This window comes from Microchirus variegatus (genome assembly GCF_963457635.1).
Source record: "Microchirus variegatus genome assembly, chromosome: 2".
NCBI classification, from domain to species: Eukaryota; Metazoa; Chordata; class Actinopteri; order Pleuronectiformes; family Soleidae; genus Microchirus; species Microchirus variegatus.
The window spans coordinates 35,048,834-35,069,630 of NC_139803.1; the positions used below are offsets into that span (position 1 = coordinate 35,048,834).

The window sequence follows — 20,797 nt, forward strand, 5'->3', positions numbered from 1 at the left end:
AATCTTTACGCGTTCACGTGTGTAAGTACTTTGGGGAAGTGCAACGACCACGCCTCCGCTTGGTTTTGGCTGTTCTGGGATTTAGAAATCGAGGGCGCCTCGAAAGGGCGGGGTTACCGTGTATCATTTAACACGGCTCCGCTCGGTGCGTCTCGAGGCACAAAACGAGTGTTCCCTGGCCGTCTACCATTGACCCGCCCCCGCGAACCAGAAACGGCAGATACCGAGGTGTAGCCCAGAAGAAAGCAAGGCAGGAGCTGCCCCGTGAAGTCAGTCAGGTTGCCGGCACTGTCCACACAGAACAACGCCATTTCACCACCACTGGCCACGGGAGCAACACTCCAAAATTACAGGTACATTTCGCTTCATAGATGCGAATATCGCCGACATTATGTTTGTTTCTCATTAAACAGCTGCCAGTCATAGCCTAGCTAAGCTCTTTAACCAGGCCCGGGAACGGCCCTCAGGACTGACAGAAGAACGGAGCCGCGGAGCAGGTCAGAGATTTTAGGAGAGAGGGAGGCTGGGTCACCAGCAAGACGAGGCCCGTGGGGGCAGATCAGATGTCCACGCCTCCCGGCCTAGGAGTTCGTGGCAGAGTAGCAAACTCGGGTGTAGCAGTAGTGAACACATTTGTCTTGTCACTTTAACCACTGAAGACGTACTCGGCACTATTAATACTTGGGTTCGCCGGCTCACGTTATTCGGCTAGCCGTACTGTTAGCTAGCTCATTCATAGTGCTGTGGCAGTAGCCGCTCAGAGGCACGAACTTGAAAGTATTCCCCTGTCCCGTTTTATGGTGTAAGCTACACGTGTACATGTCCACGGCAGTATAGAGACCCCACGGCTAATTATTTCTCTGTCAGTCGACCTTTCTGTCGACGTGCGGCTCTCTTTTTTCGCTTTCGTGGTTGGTTTGATTGTAACGTGTCAATCCGGAGCTAAGCTACTAGCTACTAGCTTGGAAGATCAGCTCTTCCTTTCGTTTGATCGTATGCTGTATCCACAAGCAAGCGACCAGCTGCCGAGGAGTTTGGTTGTCTTTACTAGGCCTACTATTTGACATCACTAACATGTTGCTGGGACATTTGGTCCTTAATCTCCTTTAAAAGAATGGTGACTACATAGAACCATCTCAGATGTGTGCTGTTTGTATTTAATGCGTCTTAAACGTTTTAAAGTACACTTTCGTGGTTTATGAAACTTTCACTGGAGAGGAACATTCTGTCCTTAATCGTCCAACATGTATGAAGCCTATCATAGATGTGGACTCGTTTGAAAGTTCTTATCGTGATAACTTTTTAGTCCATATAGACTGGGTCTTTTCACTCGAATTTTTGCTTGTGTTGGGATATGTAGTCCTCAACTCCTTGTAATGAATCACTAAATACACTCGCATCACTTAAATATTGTCATTTGTGTATCTCAGATTTGCGACGTTTGTGTTTATAAGTCGTTGTTGCTTTTTGTCCGTGAAATGTTTAAAATAATAATTTAGTGTTTTGTTTTTTTTAACTTTCACTGAAGAGAAAAATCTTTCTCATTTTTGTTGATGTTGCTCATTTCCTTGAATTTTACATGCAGACATGTCCTTATCTAGTGTGCCTTGATTGTACTTGATTTTGTATCAGCTCCCATGTTCTTGTACCAACCTCCCTGAACCCTACTGTGTACTTTGCCGTTGTCTGATTAGTTTATTACCCAAATGTTGATAAGGTTGAAGCATCATCTCAATCTGAGAGTTTCACTGTTCATTCTAAAGTTGATGATTGTCGTTCATCATTAAAACGCTGGTATAAAAGCTGCTGCTGTAAAGGTTGTGTCTTAATTGAAGTCACTATTAAATTCTGCAACATCATGAATGCCAACTGCTGTAATAACGCCATAGAAGAAAACATATATTATAATTATGGTATAACTTATAGATGACTAATCAGTTAATTAAATAATTGTTTCAGGTACACGCCTGTCACTGTCATACACGTTTTACACCTTGTTTTTGATGTGACCGTTTATGTCCTGGCCTAGTTTTCAAGTGCTGTTATGTGCAGATTTTTAGGCTTGATAATCATCAGGAATTCCCTCTGTCCACGTCTGCCAAATCAGCCAAGTGCCTATAGATTCTTGGGAGCCAATCGCCCGATTTGTCCTCTGGGCTCATTTTGCTGCTGGGACGAGACTCAGGCTGTATAATGAAACTTGCACAACTTCAACTCGGAGGACAGGGAGTGAAAGAACGCAAGCAGGCTTCAATTTTTGACACTCCACCCATACTTGTTTGCCAACAGTCACTCGTTGCTTTAGGAGTTTTTTCACAGCTTCATATCATCTGACATTGACTTTTCCTAGAAAACACACCAACTGTAACAATAATTTCTGTAAGTTCACTGTAAGTTAGAAATGTCTTCATGCTGTCCAATGTGTGCGTCCTAGCTGCTCATCATCGTAAACCCTACTGTGATTAACCCTTTCACAGCGAGCATATAGCAGACAACATGTTTGTGCAAGCAAACTTTGCATTACTGCAATTAAGTGACAGTTTGTGCTTTAGGGGAAAAAAGGGTTACTTTTCTTCATTTTGAATTGTTAATAGACTATTTAAACATGCAGTACATAACTGCCAGATATGTAAAGTTATTCTTGAAAAAAGAGATAAAGCAGGTGTTAAAGGGTTAATGAGTTCTATTCAGCTGTATAATAAAGACAAATCTTCTAATGAGGTCACAGTTTAAAAAATAATGTTTTCACCATGCGTCTGAAAGCAATAGCTAGTTATATGTTCACAGTTCATTTAATTATCATTATTCACGGGTAATTTGCAGCTGATTGAGTGTAAAGGAATGCAAGGAATGTACCCGGGAACATCATGTCCATAATGTATGAGGCACAGATTTCTAATCTACTGTACTTCTGTACTCTACTGTGTCAAGTGGCAAAGCGCCTCAGAAAATGTTACATAATGAGAACGAATTGTTTCAAAAATGTTAAGTCTGACCTTTTTTTTAACATCGTACCAGTCCAAGCACCAGCCTTTTAGTCTGAGCATAAATGTTATGCTCAGACTTAAAGGTTGGTGCTTGGACTGGTACAATATTATAATTAGCTGATAAAAGCTGATTTTTTTTTGTGTCTTCTGGAAGATGTAATGAGAGGTTTTTCATAGAGGGGGTGCAATAGATTCAGTCCTCATGAAGCCTCCAATAGAAGGTTATTCTTAAATGTATTATCATGGGTAATCTCCTTAATCCGGATGACTAAAGTGGCCTGCTTTACGACAGTGACTCCTTCGCTATAGGCAAGTTTCTTGGGTATTAGATTGGACTGTGCAGCACTCACTGCTGCTGCCAGTCTCTACTGTTGACAACAGAATGCGCTTGTCATCATCCAGTGCCTAATTTGTCCCCATTTTCACAAGGCAGTGATTTTATTTTGTTTATTTTTGTGTATGCGCAGAGCAGTGCTGTGTGCAATAAATTATTTCCTGGTGGACTATTTTTGATTCTGGAGAAAATACTTAATTTCATTTAATTGATAGGCTAAGACATTCTGTCAAATCACATGCAAATTATAAATTACTGTTGCTATGATAAATAAGTCCATCTCATTTTAAAAACTATATAGTAGGCATTTTTTTCTGCATTGTTTTTACCAAGTAAAATGGAAATCATTCCAGATTTCGAATGTTTGCATGGCTTTATATTGGCAACCGGTGATCTGAAAGACATATTTAGTCCTAAATTGTTATTTTTACTTTTTGGCAGTGATTCCCCCACAGTTCATACTCACTCTAAAACAATTGCTTGGTTATGGCTCAAAGATACAAGAACATGACTATCTCATACCAGATGTTAAATTGATAAACTCTCTGGACATCTTTTTTTGACTGTACATTTATGTAGATGATGGAAAAACCTCTTCCCTTGGCTTGAAGTAGGCACAGGCCGAATTGCAGCTGCGTTGGCCCTCAGTGGTTGACACTTGCATGTGGGTGTATTTTTACCTTGTGCAGATCATCCTGATATGACTTTAGAATACCACGGTGTCGTCCTTGTTGGGCTAAAGGAGGGAAGTGACTATATGGGGCTGTATATGCCATGTTCTTTTTAGCCTAGTTGTGTCCCGCTGATGTTTTTGACCTAATTTGTTCCCTAAGTGAGTGAAGTGCATAGCTTCTTACGGGTGTCTGACAATTTAGGACAAAATATGTCTTTCAGATCACCGGCTGCCAATATAAAGCCATGCAAACATTTGAAATCTGGAATGATTTCCATTTTACTTGGCAAAAACAATGCAGAAAAAAATGCCTACTATATAGTTTTTAAAATGAGATGGACTTATTTATCATAGCAACAGTAATTTATAAATTGCATGTGATTTGACAGAATGTCTTAGCCTAAGTGAGTGAAGTGCATAGCTTTTACAGTCATGCTTTTATATTAATAAATGAGGACATGGTGTTAAACGAGAGTCTTCTCTCTCATGCACAAACACCCCTAACCTCCATATCCCATACCTTCAGCAGTTCACATGTGGTTGATTTGTTGGCTTTAGGTGAGCTTTTGCTGGTAGAAATGTGTTGCAGAATTGTGAGCTATAAGGCAGATCTGTGTAGTTACTATTGGTGTTGACTGTGAGTTAAATGGCTGTTTTCCCCCTCCTTTTATTCAGAATGGCGGTGGATATCTACGACTCGCAGTACCTGCTCATTCTCGCCCCTTCTCTGGTCATCGCCCTCATGTTCCTCTTCTTCTGGCTCTTCATGAAGGAGACATCTTACGATGAGGTTCTGGCCCGGCAGAAACGCGACCTCAAGCTACCGCCGTCCAAGCCAGACACCCGTAAGAAGAATGACAAGAAGAAGAGCAAGAAGAAGGAGAGTACAAGTGGTGGCGGCAGTGGAGGTGGGGGAGGAGAGTCGGAAGAGGATCTGCGGGACTTTGACATCGTTGAAGGAGCCAACAGTTCCACTCCAGAGGTCGAGGAGGAACCGGCACCTGTGATTATACCAGAGGCTGCTCCACCAACACCTACTCATGTGCCTGTTCTGGTGTCAACTGAGCCTCCTGCTGGTCTGAGGGAGAGAAAGAAGAAGGAGAAAAAAGCTGCCCGGCTTGCAGCAGCTGCAGCTACAGCCACTGCTACAGCTGCAGCTACAGCCACTGCAACACCTGCAGCTCCTCCCTCAGAGGAACCAGAGGTGAATGGCTCCAAGCTGATTAGCTGCAAAGCAGAGCCTCCTCTGGCTGCAAGCAAACAGTCAGGCCCACCCTCTCCCCAAATTGAGATCCAGATACAACCTGTTCAGGCGCCTGTTCAGGCTCAGACACCTCCCCAGATCTCTGGGAAGAAAAAGGACAAGAAGAAGCAAAAAGCAGAAACTGGTAAGTTTTAATGTTGGTGTAATGCTGTATTTATTTGGAAGGAGGTGTCACATTCAGTGAATATTTGAGGGAGTTTAGTCAGGAAATTTGTGGTGACACTGACCATACACTCACACTTGCTTGTCACTTTTCCAGTGGAGGACCGGCAGCCAGAAGTAAAAGCAGAGCAGGCTCCAGCACCAGTCAAAAAGGAGGCTGCTGTTGTGACTGAAACCAAAGTTTTGGACGGTGTAACCCCAACTGTTACTGGTGGCAAGAAAAAGAACTCCGCCAAAAAGCAAAAAACAGAGCCTGGTAATGATGAGATAATGGTCCCGCATACTAAATTCTGTATAATTTTCTGTAAAAGATGTGCATATTTACTCAATTTACTGAGCTAACTGCTCAATTTGTCACTTTTGTTCACAAATGCAGTCGAGGAAGCTCGCGTTGTGGCCGACACAGCAGCCTCGGCCAACCACCAGACAATTCAGAATGACAATGTACCAGCCAAAGGGTCTGGCAAGAAGCAGAAGAATGTGACTGACAAGGGTAAGAGGAAAAAGAAAAGAACTAATCAGATACTTGGCTCTTCTTACTATAACATGCTTCATCTCCTGCTCAACTCTCTCTTGTTTTGACAGAGAACACCGAGGTGAAGCTGAAAGGACTGCTGTCCAGTCTGTCCAGCCTGGCTCTGACGGAAGCGGAGGCCATCAGTGTGATGACCCTCCTGCGAGAGAAGAGTCCCAGTGCGTTGGATGCCTGGCAAAAGGTGAGCGATTAAAGAAATAATAATTTAAAGTAGTTGTTTGTGACAAATGCAGACAGGATAATTGTAGTTATTTAATTGTATTTCTTTCATCACCAGTCTGCTGCCAAGCCTGATCCTGCTGCCCAGGAAAAGGAACGTCTCTTTACAACTCTTCAGGAGGAGGCCTCTATTGCCAAGGACAAAGTGAAACAGCTCAGCCAGGTCTACATTCCCATGCTCTACCACAAAAAAATTATGCAATATGATTTTTTTTAGCTATTTCTGCAAGATCATTCTCTTGGTTAAGCAACATTTTCCTTTGTCTGTGCTGCAGGAGCTTCAGGTGGAGAAGCAAAAGACAGGGAGGGTAGAGTCCATGATGAGGGAGCAACGTGCAGCCATGGAGAAGGAACTGGGGAGCATGCAGGGCAAGGCACAGGGCAGCTACCAGGAGCTCCAGACCATGCAGATGAAGGTGAGGGTGTGATTTTTAGTTACTTATTTATGATTCATTTATTCGTTTTGGTGTTTGTCTTGAGACTTGCATGGAGACTTAATCCTATGGTTTGTGCAGTTCCAGCAGATGAGGGAGCAGCTGGAGAGTCAGCTCAATCGACTGCAGCAGGAGAACGGCATCCTGAGGGACGCGGTCAGCTCTGCCACCAACCAGATGGAAAGCAAGTCAGTGCTGCTCTACTGGTCACACTGCGTGATTCATTACAATTTAAGCTCATTGTCTTTCGAGCTGAAACAATTAATCTATTACTTAATTAATCTTCAACTATTTTGATAATCGATGAATGGGTTTGAAGCTTTTTTTCATTATTAAAACAAGATTTCTGATTGTTTTAGCTTCTTAAATGTGAATATTTTCTTTGATTCTTTGCTCCACATAAATAAATCATTTTGGTTTGTGGACAAAACTAGACATTTGAGAACATTGTAATTTCTATGTTTGACAAACACTGATCAATGTTTTTTTTTAAGTTTTCTGACATTTTATGGTCCTAATGATGAATTGATTATTCAAGGAAATTATTGACAGATTAATTGATTATGAAAATAATCGTTAGTTAAAGCTCTAATTGTCTTCAGTAACACTACAGACCCTAATTGTCTAACATTGTATAACAAAGCCCCATCAAATATTGTCACAATAGTCTGGATTCTAATATTTGTGTGTTTGCGTTGCACGTTAGGAATTCAGCAGAATTAAACAAGCTACGTTCCGAGTACACCGGTCTGATGAAAGAGTTGGCAGATGGCAACAACAAGCTGCAGCAAGAGGAGCACCAGAGGAAGTCACTGGAGGTCGGCTACAAGCAGAACGTGTCCCAGCTGGAGGTACGCTAATCCAGATGTACCGTGTGTTTGTTTAGCCTCTGCTTCAGTTTCCCGGACAAAAATGAACCGAGCTGCGCTAAAACCTGCGCATATGGCACAGCGTTGAATATGGGGTGTGGGTGTGGCAGTTTTACCACGGAAATGGGCGGAGGGTGTAGTGGAAATCCTGGGGAAGGGTTGTGGGAAATGGAACCTTAGAAGATTCTGTTGCCTTTGGAAGCAGGAATGTTTGAGGCTTTGTGCTGTGGTTTAAACAACACTTTCCTGTTGGAAAGATCAGGCTTTCTTGTCTTTTTTCACAACCATGATAGAAGTTCGACTCAACACTGACAGGAATGACCTTATCAAGTAGAAAAAATAAATATTGAGGAAAAACATGATTCGGAGTGATCATTCACCTGACATTTCTTCTAGTGATAGTGAAAGGGAAGTCTGATGTAGGTTCAGATTCATCTGGGTTCCATTTTAAATTGCCATAGGCAATAGGTGTGCTATTGTGAGAGCTGGTCATTAAATTGAATATTAATCTCATCCCCAAGGCCCAACTGCAGGATGCTAAGCGACGCTGGGAAGAGCTGCAGAACTTCCTCCACAGTGTCAATGCTGAGAGAGAGAAACTTCAGGCCTCTAAGCAAGGTGTTGAAACATTTCATTACATTGAAATTCCATCATAAGATATCAAATGAAATAATGTGAAAGATCAGGGGTTAAATTTCCTTGTTGATGTCCCTGGGTGCAGAGCTCCACGGCCAGCTTCTGGCAGCCGAGACGGAGATGAACAACAAGAACAAGGAGTTGCAGACCCTCCACGGCAGCCTGACAGAAGCCATGGTCTCCAAGGAGCGACTGGAGCAGAGAGTGATGGAGCTGATGGAGATGTCACAGCACAGTCGGCCGGACGAGTCACTGCAGGCTCAGATTCAAGTGAGTCACCAAAACACTGGATGTACAAATTATCATCACACATTCACACTTTTATTTCTTTTTCTTTTGAACTTGAAATTGTGGCCATGTTTAATTTTATCAAAGGAATTCCTATTGACAGCCAACACTCACTTCTTATATCCAATAACGTTTTTTTTAATATATTTTTTTAAGGAACTTCTGAATGAAAACAATGGTTTTCAGGTCCAGAACGAGAACCTGAAAGTCCAGAATGAGAGTATGCAAGCCCAAGTCTCTTCACAGGTGTGTGGGTCAACATCATTTACCTTACTTAAGTCAAAATAAAAAGGTTTTGTTTGCTCATGAAATATGTTTTCTTTCCTTCTCATTTAGGCCACCCATGTCTCCCATATTGAGGAGCTACAGAAGCTGTAAGAGGGAGAAAAATAGTCTTTATTTTTAGATGTAGTTACTGTATTTGATGTGCTTTATCAACTCTTTCCTGCACTAACCAGATTATCCGAGAAGGAGCTGCAGAGGAAAAGTCTGGAGGATTCCCTGAATGCGGAGAGGAGCAGTGGGGCCAGTAGAGAATCTGACATGCAGGTATAGTCATGACTATGACCCGGTCTAGAGTTTCAAATGGCAATATTGCATTGGTACATTTGTCTGCAGGAATTTGGGAAACATTTCCTGCAATGTGCTCATTAACATTTACAGCTGCCAGCTTACAACTGATACAATTCTTATTCAGTGCTTTTATAAATGTTGGACTGAAGTGAGTGTAGTTTGTCAGATCTGATGTTGACCCTCTGTGTTCTCTGCTCCGCAGGCTTTGCACAATGACAACATGTCACTAAAGGCCGAGATGCAGAATCTGCAGGCACAGATTTCCGATCAGGTCAGCTTGTGAACTTTTGAGTTTCTTTTTTTCTGAAAAGCTGCCTGTGTGTCTTCTTCTTTTGACACACCCTCTCTTTTTCTGCTGACTTTGACTCTCCCCTTACAGACGGCCTCCCAGCTGGCTTTGGACCAGTTCCAAAAGAGGTGTGTGTGAAAACTGAAACACATTTTTTTTTGACACACACCAACTGGTTAGGCTTGTTACTTGATGTTCGTTAAATATAATGACCCTAATGCTTCCTATGCAGTGTCCGGGAAAAGGAAGAGAACATGAAAACTGTGGAGGGCCTGTTAGAGAAGGGGCTGATTGAAGTGGCCAACAAGGAGGAAGAGCTCAAGGTAGTGAAAGTGATTCATCATATATGCTAAAAACCTGCTGCCTCGCACACATTTGACTTTGCTTGTAATCACAATGTCATCATTTCCCTGATGCAGGTTGTAAGACAAGAGAATGGGGCAATGAAACAAGAAGTAGAGGAACTTCAGAGAAAGATGGCAGAACAGGTGAGTTGTATTATTATAGATTTACTGGAATGTTGCACCTTATTCTGTATTCATTTATTTATAATTTCCTTTTCCTGGATTACAGGCATCATCACAGACAATAGTGGAGGAACTCCAGAGCAAGTAAGATCATTTAGCAGTTTGTTCTTACCGATCACTGTCCATAACACACAAAGAGAGACAGATGTATAAAACAATCAGCATAGTTTTAGTTAAAAATTATTCAGTGGAAGCAGGTTTGCCAACCAGCCGTGATTAAAAGGTGTCTAATTCAAGTCATAATTACATGTTTTGAAGCCACATTGTGAACAAGTCGAGACTAATTCCTCCTTGGCACTGAAGGAGCCCCCAAACGCACTCATGACAGTAATCTCTCAATTATTCAAGGGATGTCTGTCTGTCTGTCTGTCTGTCTGTCATTTAATTGCATAATTGTCCAATGGCTCTACCGATATCTCTCGCAGTTCTCGTCCGAACACAGCCAGATCTAACAGAATTAATGGAGACCATTTACCATGGTAGTAAATTGCATTCTGTTAAAAGAACACACTAGTTTGGATAAGAAATGGAAGAGCTGTCGGTCTCTTTGACCAGTAAACGGATATTTTTATGGGTTTTAATTTTATATTATATCGGTGTGATTGCAAATAATAAGCAGACTTTTTGCAGTTCTGTATAATGAATTAATGTCTCTCTCTGTTCTTTGTAGGGTTCAAGAGAAAGACGTCAAGCTAAAGTCAATGGAGGAGAGTCTACAGGCGGCACAAGGCAGCATCTCTGCCAGAGAAGAGACAGTTGGGGTGTGGACTTAAAAATAAATAAATAAATAAAAATACAGTCTACAGTCAGGAAACCACAAATAACAGTCATTCTGTTGTTTGCGTTGTCTCTTTTCTGAACCCATTTTTTTCTATCTTGCAGGCTCTGGAGCAGCAGTTGGCCGCCCTGCAGGCCAACATGGAGCAGCAGAGACAGAAGGAGATGTCAGAAGAGCTGAGCAGCTCTGCTTCTCGCCTTCAAGAACTCCAGGCTCAGTGAGTTCACGCGACAGAGATCGCAGCGCCTCTGTGTTGTAGCCCTGACAAATGGGACATCCGATGATGAGCTAATTTCTCCTACAGACTCGCAGAGAAGGACCAGGGGATCCAGACACTGCAGGCTGAGTTGGAGGCACGGACTAAGGAGTTGACTGAGCAAATGGAGCAGGTGCAACAGGTTAGGGAAGAGTGACACATTTCATCAGCGATGATTTGCCCCGATGGCATGAAAGAACAATGGATTTGTGTTTTTAAGATGGAACATTTGATAATTTTTTAATGTTTTTCCTCCTTCCTCAATTAGCAATCGCACACAGTGGTTCCAAACCCAGAGTTTCTTGCAGCGTAAGTAATATGGCAAGCCATATCATAATAATTTACACTCGTACTGTAGTTTTTTGGGGTTTTTTTTTTTTACAACCGTCACATCACATTGTTTATTCCTGTTGTTGTCTCTTAGGCTGTCTGAGAAGGAGAAGCAGGTGTTGGATCTACGAGCTGAGGTGGCTGAGCTGAGGGACTCCCTGGAGCTCCATAGGAAAAAGAATAATGTATGTTGTCTACAGCGATCACCTGAACTGAAATAAGACTAATGATTGCGCTGGCCTAGCCCTGCAAGACATCACTCCCTTGTGTGGTACTCCAAAACACACTGTATACTGCATCCATGCCCTTTCCCCGACCTGTTGTCCACCACCACTTAGTCTCACTTCCTTTTGCTTTATGTTCTTTTAAAGCAGACATTAATACAAAAAATAGAATGTTTTCTTTGCGACACGATTGCACACATCCGTGGAAGTGTCTATTTGATTTGGATTGTTTAAGGCTCAGCGTTGCGTAACAGGGCTTCCAGCCTACTCTTGTTACACTTTGCCGTTGGCCATGACCGTTTCAGCAAAGCTCATCCGTGCTTTTGGGTGATTCAGAGCATTAGAAACTTGCCTTAATTTTGAGATATTAGCAAACTATTTATATCGGCAGATGTGGCCTAATTTGAAGAGAAAACTGCACACAGAACATGGCAATATACATGTCATGGGTACCTTTAATGAGGCGTGAGACTGGGACTCTTGATGTGATTTGCTCACACTTATTTAGAAGCGTTTGGAGTGCAGGAGAAAAACCAAATATAGACATTTTGTTATTCTACCAGTTTCACTGAATGCATTTTCCCCCCCGAGGCTGAACTGAAAGTAGTATCTCTCTGGAACTGACCAAAACAGGAGCTCCGGGAGAAAAACTGGAGTGCTATGGAAGCTCTGTCAGCCACCGAGTCCATGCTACAAGGAAAACTCAGCAAAGCTGTCAAGGTCTGACCCCACCCCCCAGTCCACTTCACTCTAGCTCCAAACCGATGCACCCCCCTCCCTTAAATACTGTTTTTTTGTCATAATTGACTGCGTTTAATTTATTTTCCACCATTATGTGTATCCATAGCAAAGCTGCATACTCATTTACCACATTCTCCATACGCTCCCAGTTTTTGTTTTGGCCTCAAATTTTTTAGTTGGATGTGTGCTGAGTAACTGAATAAAAGACACTACTTTTTTTATATATTTCAAACTGTTCAAGTTTTTACACTACCGTTCAAAAGGGTTGCAAAATGAATAGAAAAGTCAAGAGTTTCTTATCATCCAATAGCCATTACTAAGTGACCCCAAACTTCTGAATGGTAGTGTATATACAAAAGATTTGTCCTTCCTCAAAGAACGGGGCGGATGGCTTGGAAATGAGTGTGCAGTCACCTTGAAATGACTTCATTAAATTCATTTTACAGCTTCCTCTTTCCTGCCATGTGACTCATCTCTAGCATGATGCAACCATTCTGCTTTGTAACATTCATTTCGTCAAATATCGCCAGTTAATGACTCAATCAATCAAACGCCATCCGTTTCTCAATGCTCTGTATTCACAACTGAAACATCTCTCTCTCATATCTCAAACTCATTTATCTGCAGGTCCCTCAGTGTAGAGCGAGTTGCCTGATAGCTTTTCTTATATTAATAGTTGCGATTACGTTTGTATATTTTTCATCCCCCTACATTAGTGAAGGGTACATGCTGAACCTCTAATGCCACCTGAGTACAGTAGAAATCACCTCCTCAGAGCTTAGTCTGGGTTTTCTTTGGCAGTGTGTGTGTGTGTGTGTGTGTGTGTACTGTCAGTGCATGCTGCATGGTTGTATTCAGTTCCACACTTCTTCTCTGAGCTGCCTTGTGACTCAACACGTTAAATGTGAATCGTGGGTGCCAGTGCCAGCTGGCGAGCGCCTGGCATACTTTCTCCCCTGCAGGCCCCAGAGTGACAGTGCATGATGTTGGTCTATTGTGGCAGAACTGATAGCTACTCTCTTATTTATTGAAGGGTTTTAAGTGACTTTGCAGCGCTTCATGAAAAGCAGATTGTTGTTACTTTTGCTGGATGTGATTTTTCTCTGAATCTGATGTTTGCAGACTCTCAGTGTAGGCGTGGTCTATTTAAAGATGCTGATGCTTGCTTTGGCTAATTGGATGAGGGAGTAAGACGGGGTTTATCCCAGTGCCCTGCAGTTATACATTAAAAAGCTAACTTAATCTTTCCTGTGACACTGACATGGAGCAGCATGATGGAAGGAACTAATAATGATCTGATTATTTAGATTAGAATCAGAAGAAGATGTCTATTGCAAAGCAGGGAAAGGTTGTGGTTCTGCTCACATAACTGTACCTCGTCTTAGAAGCACTGGTGCGATCATTCGAATCTCCTCCATCTGTATGCATACGTATTTTATGGTCCTTCTCCGTTTTCTCCCCTCCCATCGACTTGCAGGAGAACCAGACGGCGCTGTCTGTGACTCAGGCCGAGTGTCGAGATGTTCTGCACAGACTTCTGCCCCATGTGCCTCTGCCCACTGAACAGGTTTGTGTACATCTGGATAATTAACTAACTCCACCCAAGAAGTTGTTGAATTGCGTCACTCTGCTCTCGCTACGTGGTGACCTTTTCTCTACCTTTCATGTCCTTGTAGAACCACCAGGATTGGCTCCTCAGGTTTGAAAGGGCAGTAGCTGAGAACCCCTCCACCCCTGCATCAGGGGACTCTGAGGTAATTGAATTACAAGTTGGGAATGACAAATATGAAGATGATCATAAATCATCTGTTTTTTAAAACAAAATACTATTCTCTTACCAGGGACTGGCTGAGAAGCTAAAAGAAGCAGAAGAAACGCAAAGGATCTTACAGAAAGACTGCGAGACGTACAAGAAGGTTTTGGCAGAGACGGTGAGATATGAGTTTTTTTTGGGGGGGGGGGGGTTTCCAAAACTCTGTTGCTTTTCATACCTTTTACTGTATATGTACAAAGCTGTTCCCTTTTTAACTCGATAAAAATAAACATACAAATAATAATACACCGCAAATAACGAAGAAACCAAAAAAAATGCCAACAAAAAACACCGGTACAAGAATAGAAAAAAATACCCAAATAAAAGAACCTAAACGATCGCTGCGTTCCATCAAAAGTCAGTCATTGAAAAGGGGCAAAGGCACTTGTAGGTCAAAGGTCATTCTGGAAAAGAGACCAAACTTAGTTTCTCAAATATGAGCGTTTTTGTTGTTGCACTTGTGGTTGCACCAGTGGTTATCTGTCGCTTGCCCAAAAACTGAGCTGTCATTCCTGCTGCGTCCACAGGAGGGCATCCTGCAGCGTCTGCAGAACAGTGTGGAGCAGGAGGAGTCTCGCTGGAAAGTGAAGCTGGAGGTGGCACAGGGAGAGCTCAAAGACGTACGTACATTTTCCGGTCGAGCAGGAAACAACTCCCCGGTCGAATAACACTGAGGTGATGTGATCATCATCATCCTTATTTCTCTCCCTGAATAGATGAGCCAGAAAGTCACAGCTCTGGAGCAAGAGATTGAGAGACGAAGCGAAAGTGATGGAGCGGAGTTGGAAAATGTTTGTCTTCCTTGAAAACATCTCATCATACGTTTCTTTCAAAGCATGTGACGTACATTCTGGCTTAATTACCTCGTTTTCCTCTCTTTAGTTGAGACGAGAAAAGCAGCATTTGGAGTCCGAATTGGAGAGGGCAGAGCGTGAGAGCGCCACCTATGTGACTGAGGTTAGAGAGGTAAGCAAAAACTTCCCTGGTTCAACTCTTTGTTTCCCGTTATCCTTCGTCATGTCACTGTTATGAGCTGTTGCATATTCATGTGTTTGTTTTTATTTTGGGTTCATGCAGTTCACAAAAACACAAACTTTAAGTATGGTTGAATTAAAGGAACAGAGCGTATGCTTCATAGTGAGCTCTAATAATAACTTAACTTATTTGGGGATGCAGTTGTGCAGGATCGTGTGCTCTATTTGTCACTTCGCAGCTCTCCTCACTTTGATGAGATGCCACATGGCCCGAACAGATCTTATTACTTCATATGCTGAGTTAGCAGCGTCACCCACACACTTCTCATATTAAGAGCTTCATCTCAAACTTGATTCCAGCTCAAAGATCTGTTGACTGAGTTGCAGACCAGACTTGATGGCTCATATACAGAGGCTTTCAGGCAGAATGAGGAGCTGAATTTGGTAAGACTTTGTTTCCCTTTAGAGATTGAGCTCCTTTTTTAGACCTGTCCTTATTTCACTCAGCAGTGGTTTCTCTGTGGGTCATCATCTATATCCTCTTTTAACAATTGAGTCACGTGGAGAAGCCAATAATGTGACATTTTAATGACTCACTTTTACCGTTACTGATACTAAGACTAACTCTTCTCACTCTGCATTGCTATCAAACAAAATGTCTTATCAGTCACCTGTTGCTTCCTCATTCAGGGCCATTTGTCTATCACTGGCTTTAATTTCACCCCGTTTCCTCCTGCTGTCTTGCATACCATGTTGTAATTTGTCTCATTTATTGTCTTTGTCTTGCTGTCATGACACCGTCTCTGACACTGTTGTCAATATTTGTCTGCATTCAGACCCACAATAGCGCTGTCCTCCATTCATTTCATTGTTGCCTTCAATGCTAAAATAATTGTTCAGCAATGAGTCACTTGCCAAAGTACACACAGATGTATATTCCTGTAGGTTACTTTGTTAGATGAGTAACTTGGCCATATTAGGACATAAGGAAGTTTTATTGTCATTCTGCTTCCACAACGAAATTTAGTTGGTAACACTCTTTGCAGCAAGACACATATTAATAACACACAATACAAAGACGTGGACACAAACTGTATAAAATGGCAGCAATAAATGATATAAATATAAGTAAATGCTATAGACGGATAAAATAAATGTATAAGAGCAGCAGCTGTATAATGCAGCCCCTTGCACTCCTTGTACACAGTGCTATGTGTGGTCTGATAATGTCCTAACCCTTTAAAAACTATTGTAATGTAGAACCTGTGCTGATCTTCTGCTTTAATTCCAGCTGAAAACCCAGCTCAGTGCGACTCTGTCCAAGCTGGAGGCGGAAGAAAACGAGAGGCAACACGTGGCTGGTGATTTGTACAAGGTAAAATACATCGTTTCTGTTTTGATTTCATTTCAGATATAGGTCCAACTCGAGGTGAAATTGTTCATAAATGGATGGTTCTGGTTCTTTACACAGGCCCAACAGTCTCTTGACCTGATTCAGGGGGAACTCTCAAATGTGACGGACAATACTGCTGATCTGATTGAGAACAGCAGCCTGTCATCACAGAGTGTGAGAATCTGGGGGGGGGGCCGGTTTGGGTTCTGTAGTCGTGCTTTTTGTCTTCACATATAATACAATGTTAAGTGTTTTGAAATGAGCTCCTAACACAGCTCTGATGTGTCTTTACAGGAGGAGATTGACAGAAAGGTGAAGATGACTGCAGGACTGAACCAAACAGTCAGAGAACTGCAGCAGCTGCTACAGGGCGTCAGCCAGAAACTCACCAAGGGACAGGAAGAGGTAAAGCATTTTACTGCCTTCAACAAGTCAACATTATAGTGTTTACATGTATCCTAGTTTGGAATCTGAACGCTGCATTTTGTGATTTATTCCAGGAGGCTGACAAAGATCTACCCAAGGTATAGTGAGAGGAGGAGAGACCTCCATGCAGCCACCGTGACTGCACTACAGCGACCACCTTTGACCTTTGGTCATATCACTACCACCATTACACCCTACGATCACACCCAGCCACCCTCCCCTCAACCAACCTCTGTCGATTCATCTGTACTGTACAACAGCCTTCAACTGACTCTGGTCCCAAGTGCGGTCCCAGACTCACTGTTGGCTGAAAGGGAGCAGGCAGAGTTTAAAGGTTATTTCCAAACACTCCAGGCACTGTACCAAAACACATACGACTCCTCTCCCACCACATTCCTCTTCTTCAGCACCATAAGCCAGTTGATTTTTTATTCTACACTTAAAAATGACATCATGCATAATTAAAACTGCTTGGCAACCATTCCTGTTTAAAACACCTGTATTTTTCAATGAAATCGTTGTTGAATCCTGCAGTAGTTATTGTTTATCTCAAGACGACAGTGATACAAATTTCCAGCTTGACTTAAACTTTTGGTTTTCACTTCTTTTCATGTTTTTTAACTTAAAGATATGTCTTGTTTAAATGTTCCGTTAGGACCTGCTGAAAATACATTTTTAGTTGTTGATCCGTTTGCCTACTGATCAAGAACTTCAAAAACCTGTGCATCATCATGCATTCATAAATCCATAACTCCCTGCATAGTTTGGCTCAGCATTGGGTGGGAGAACAGTAGGTGTCTCTGCATATCAGATGGCTCACTACATGACTTTAACTGTGGAGATGCATGGATGGTAAACTCTAGTCCAATCTGTACTGCAGTTCCATAACGCCTGTAGTGTGGGGCCCTGGCTGTGGAAAGGAGAAATCCAGCTCATCAGTGTAGAAGTTTTTAAATCCTACTTCAACTACTATAATATGCATCCCCATATCATCTGTAATCAACACTCACTATGTTATTACTATGTGCATTAACACTGAAGATTTTGTTCTTTTTGTAACAGGTGATGTTAATAAAAAGGGATGCTTGGTAAATCTCCCATGGTCCTGTGTTGGACTTTTGTCTACCACTGCACTTCTTTGTTCCTACCACTGTGGGGCAGCACATGGATTTATGCAAAAATATTAAAGTGATGTGATTCATGCCAGAGAAATGACTAAGCTAATGCTCATGTAGCTTTTCCTGGCAGGTTTATTGTCATTGAACATTTTTAATTGTTCCATGGCATGATTTAAATAATTGTGTATGACTATAAAAAAACAGACACTCTGCTGTCTTAAATCATTGAGTATCATTTGGTACAACTTTATTTAATTATCCAGAATATGTTCTTTCCTCTGCTCCCATTTAAGATTTTAAGAACTATTTCCTATAAATAAGAGCAAATGTGAAAACAACTGATCACTTTAATGATCCAAAGCTCGTTTTATCAAGGGTGACATCTTCGTTGGTTATGTTTGGAGGGGGGAAAAAGCAGACAAAACCAAGTATTAAAGTGACTTGCTCTTGCCCTCATCTTTTGCATGTTAAAAGGTCTTAAAAACAACAGGACTGTTGTGCTGGTTGGGGGATGTGGGGTGGAGGGGGTGTCAGGTCAGGGGCACGAGCAACATGGGATCAGCACATTCCTCACATTCTCCCACACTGTCATGCTACAGTCAGCTGATTGGCGCTCTCGCCCTTTTGCCTCCATGGAAAGCTCGCGACAAACAGGTGCCACTGCGTCTGTGACATATTTGTCATTAGCCGGGTCACACGGGGGAGCGCCTTTCACAGCCTGCCAGAGGCTGTTGTGCTGAATGTACACGGTCCTCCTGTGAAGTGATTGATTACTGATATACAGTCAAACTGTGGGGGTGTGAATGGTCCAACTGAATAAAATGAACATGCTGTTTACAGACGACACGGCGTTACACTTCTCAGACACTTCTGATCAGTCTCATGACTTCCATAGAGGGTGTGATGTGTTCACCTCTTCACCAAAGAGCAGTGAGGAAGTAAATGGAGGTCTTTGTCTTTCCTATTTCGCCATTGCTCACACCATGTGCCTCAAACTGCACAATTTAACTTGTTGCAAAAGCTTTTACTCTGCTCTGCAGGATTTTCCCTCGTGACATTTCACACCTAAACTAAGATTTGTTACTCATACTATTACATTGTCATTACCACCACTATTATCATGACATAACTAGCTTTGTGCTATGTTTTCCTTCCTTTTGCAACTCCACTGGTCAAGGCAGAGGCTGGTTCTGCTCAAGGTTCTTCCTTTTAAAAGGAGGGTTTTTTTTTCTTGCCACTGTCACTAAACATTCTCCTGTGTCGGGTTCTCTGTAGATAATATGACAAACAGACCTCTGCCTTGAGATAACTTGAGCTCTGATTTGGCAATTTATTAAATAAAACTGACTTGACACTAGATCAGCGCGACTTCCAACAAAGCTGCCGACTCCCTGCATCTGCTCTCCATCAGTGTGGTATGTGCTAGAAAAGTCTTTGATCCCCACCCCCAACTCCACTGTGTGTGTGTATGTATGTGCATACAGAAGGGTGAGTTAAACAGACAGAAAAGACTGCAGTACTTCCCCATACAATAGCAAAGCGGAAAGAGACAATGACACAAAAGAGCAGTAAACATTCATTATTACCCGCACCTTTAAGGGCAGCCCCTGGGCCTGCAGTTAAATGCAGCTTGATCTGTCTTCATAACTGCTCTGGACTATTAATGGACAAGTATGTGCAGCTATCTATGAGCAGGACCAACAAATGCCATGGATTAATCTCAGTTGTATAAGTTGCAATTTGAAAAAACAAAACAAAAAAAACAGCAGTGTTTCCACTTATTGTCCTGCAGAGTTTACATTATGGTACACATGAGTGCGGAGGCCGGTCCATCCCTGGGCCCCCAGCGACTCTACCACCTTTTGTTTTTATGTCAGGTCTTATTGCACTTTGAAACTGAACACCAGTTCAAACAGAGGGCCCGTAATTGCAGAGGCAGCGGGGACCACTGAAGGGGCCAGAGTCGGCAAGGGCACCTCCAGCTATGTAGACTCCAGAGAAAACAAGACAGAGGCAATAAAGTGTTGATGAGACTGCCAGACAAAAGTGGAGAAGTGGCACATTTACCAGAAAGGCGTGAGAACAACTGCACATGTGGGATACTTGGAGTTAAGAAGCTGTGGACATTTTGGTTTCATTAGAAAGTCACTCCAAGAGGGAACAGTTAGATAATTACTTTTTTCCCTCTCACAATAGAATAATACATGTGTGCTTGTAAACAACGTGATCATAAAAAGAAAGAGGAAAAACACGAGCATACCATTGTAAACACGAGCAATGCTCATGTAGAGGTTGCAAAATCAATCACATGCATTAGCCAACTGCAGTGAAGTCATAATCAAATAAAACATTTAAAGGGCTCAGGGAGTCACCAACAAAAGAAATCCCATTTCCCCCCCATACTTTCACTCATCAAATTATCTCAGCCAGGAAATGTACAAGGATGGTTATTTTCACCATGTGTTTCCCACTATCACTGCCACACCTTCTGTGTAACTTTACAAAGTATGCTTTTCCATTTCCTGAAGCAGAGGTTTTACCTTGTACGTGCATGTATTTGGGGGACAATGCCACTGTGAAGTGTTGTTATTGTTCCATTATTTGGGTAAATGGAAGCTTTGAAAACATTTCAGGAAACGCATGATTCCTTTAAGAATTCCCAGATTGTACTCTTTGTTTACATAACACAAGGCGCGGTCCATGTACTGCGTGAGGTGGCGCGGATGCAAAGTTGTACTCGCAGTTCGGTCAGTTTTCTTCACTAAGTAATAAAGCACACGCACAATATAGACTACCTGTGTGGAGAATTACTTACTGTGACTATTAAAAAAACAATTATGTCCAAAACACACCTGTTAATGTCCGATTCGGAATTACGCTGCACCCCCCGCAGAAAGTAAAGAACAGAAACATGGTACATTCCAGCCCTGCTCCTTGCTGTTTTCGTATGTGCT

At 42.3% G+C, this 20,797-nt stretch overlaps 1 protein-coding gene across 3 annotated transcripts; it reads left to right on the top strand.

Moving 5' to 3' along the window:
• The first annotated feature begins 241 nt into the window (after nucleotides 1–241).
• ktn1 (kinectin 1) lies at nucleotides 242–17,803 on the top strand. 3 transcript variants are annotated; one of them, XM_083910613.1, is made up of 35 exons: nucleotides 242–353; nucleotides 4,670–5,382; nucleotides 5,518–5,676; nucleotides 5,797–5,913; nucleotides 6,006–6,136; nucleotides 6,233–6,337; nucleotides 6,450–6,590; nucleotides 6,690–6,796; nucleotides 7,315–7,459; nucleotides 7,999–8,095; nucleotides 8,199–8,383; nucleotides 8,558–8,647; nucleotides 8,738–8,775; nucleotides 8,860–8,950; nucleotides 9,177–9,245; nucleotides 9,354–9,391; nucleotides 9,496–9,586; nucleotides 9,683–9,751; nucleotides 9,837–9,874; nucleotides 10,461–10,551; nucleotides 10,673–10,785; nucleotides 10,873–10,966; nucleotides 11,093–11,133; nucleotides 11,249–11,339; nucleotides 13,597–13,686; nucleotides 13,796–13,873; nucleotides 13,961–14,050; nucleotides 14,460–14,552; nucleotides 14,649–14,723; nucleotides 14,815–14,898; nucleotides 15,267–15,350; nucleotides 16,198–16,281; nucleotides 16,378–16,473; nucleotides 16,594–16,704; nucleotides 16,800–17,803. In XM_083910613.1, the coding sequence occupies exons 2-35, from the start codon at nucleotides 4,671–4,673 to the stop codon at nucleotides 16,827–16,829; spliced, it is 3,768 nt and encodes a 1,255-aa protein (XP_083766739.1). In that variant the 5' UTR covers nucleotides 242–353; nucleotide 4,670; the 3' UTR covers nucleotides 16,830–17,803. The 3 variants fall into 3 exon arrangements, with proteins under 3 accessions (XP_083766739.1, XP_083766740.1, XP_083766741.1); XM_083910614.1 differs by having other exon boundaries at nucleotides 10,873–10,957; XM_083910615.1 differs by lacking the exon at nucleotides 15,267–15,350.
• Nucleotides 17,804–20,797: the final 2,994 nt, after the last annotated feature.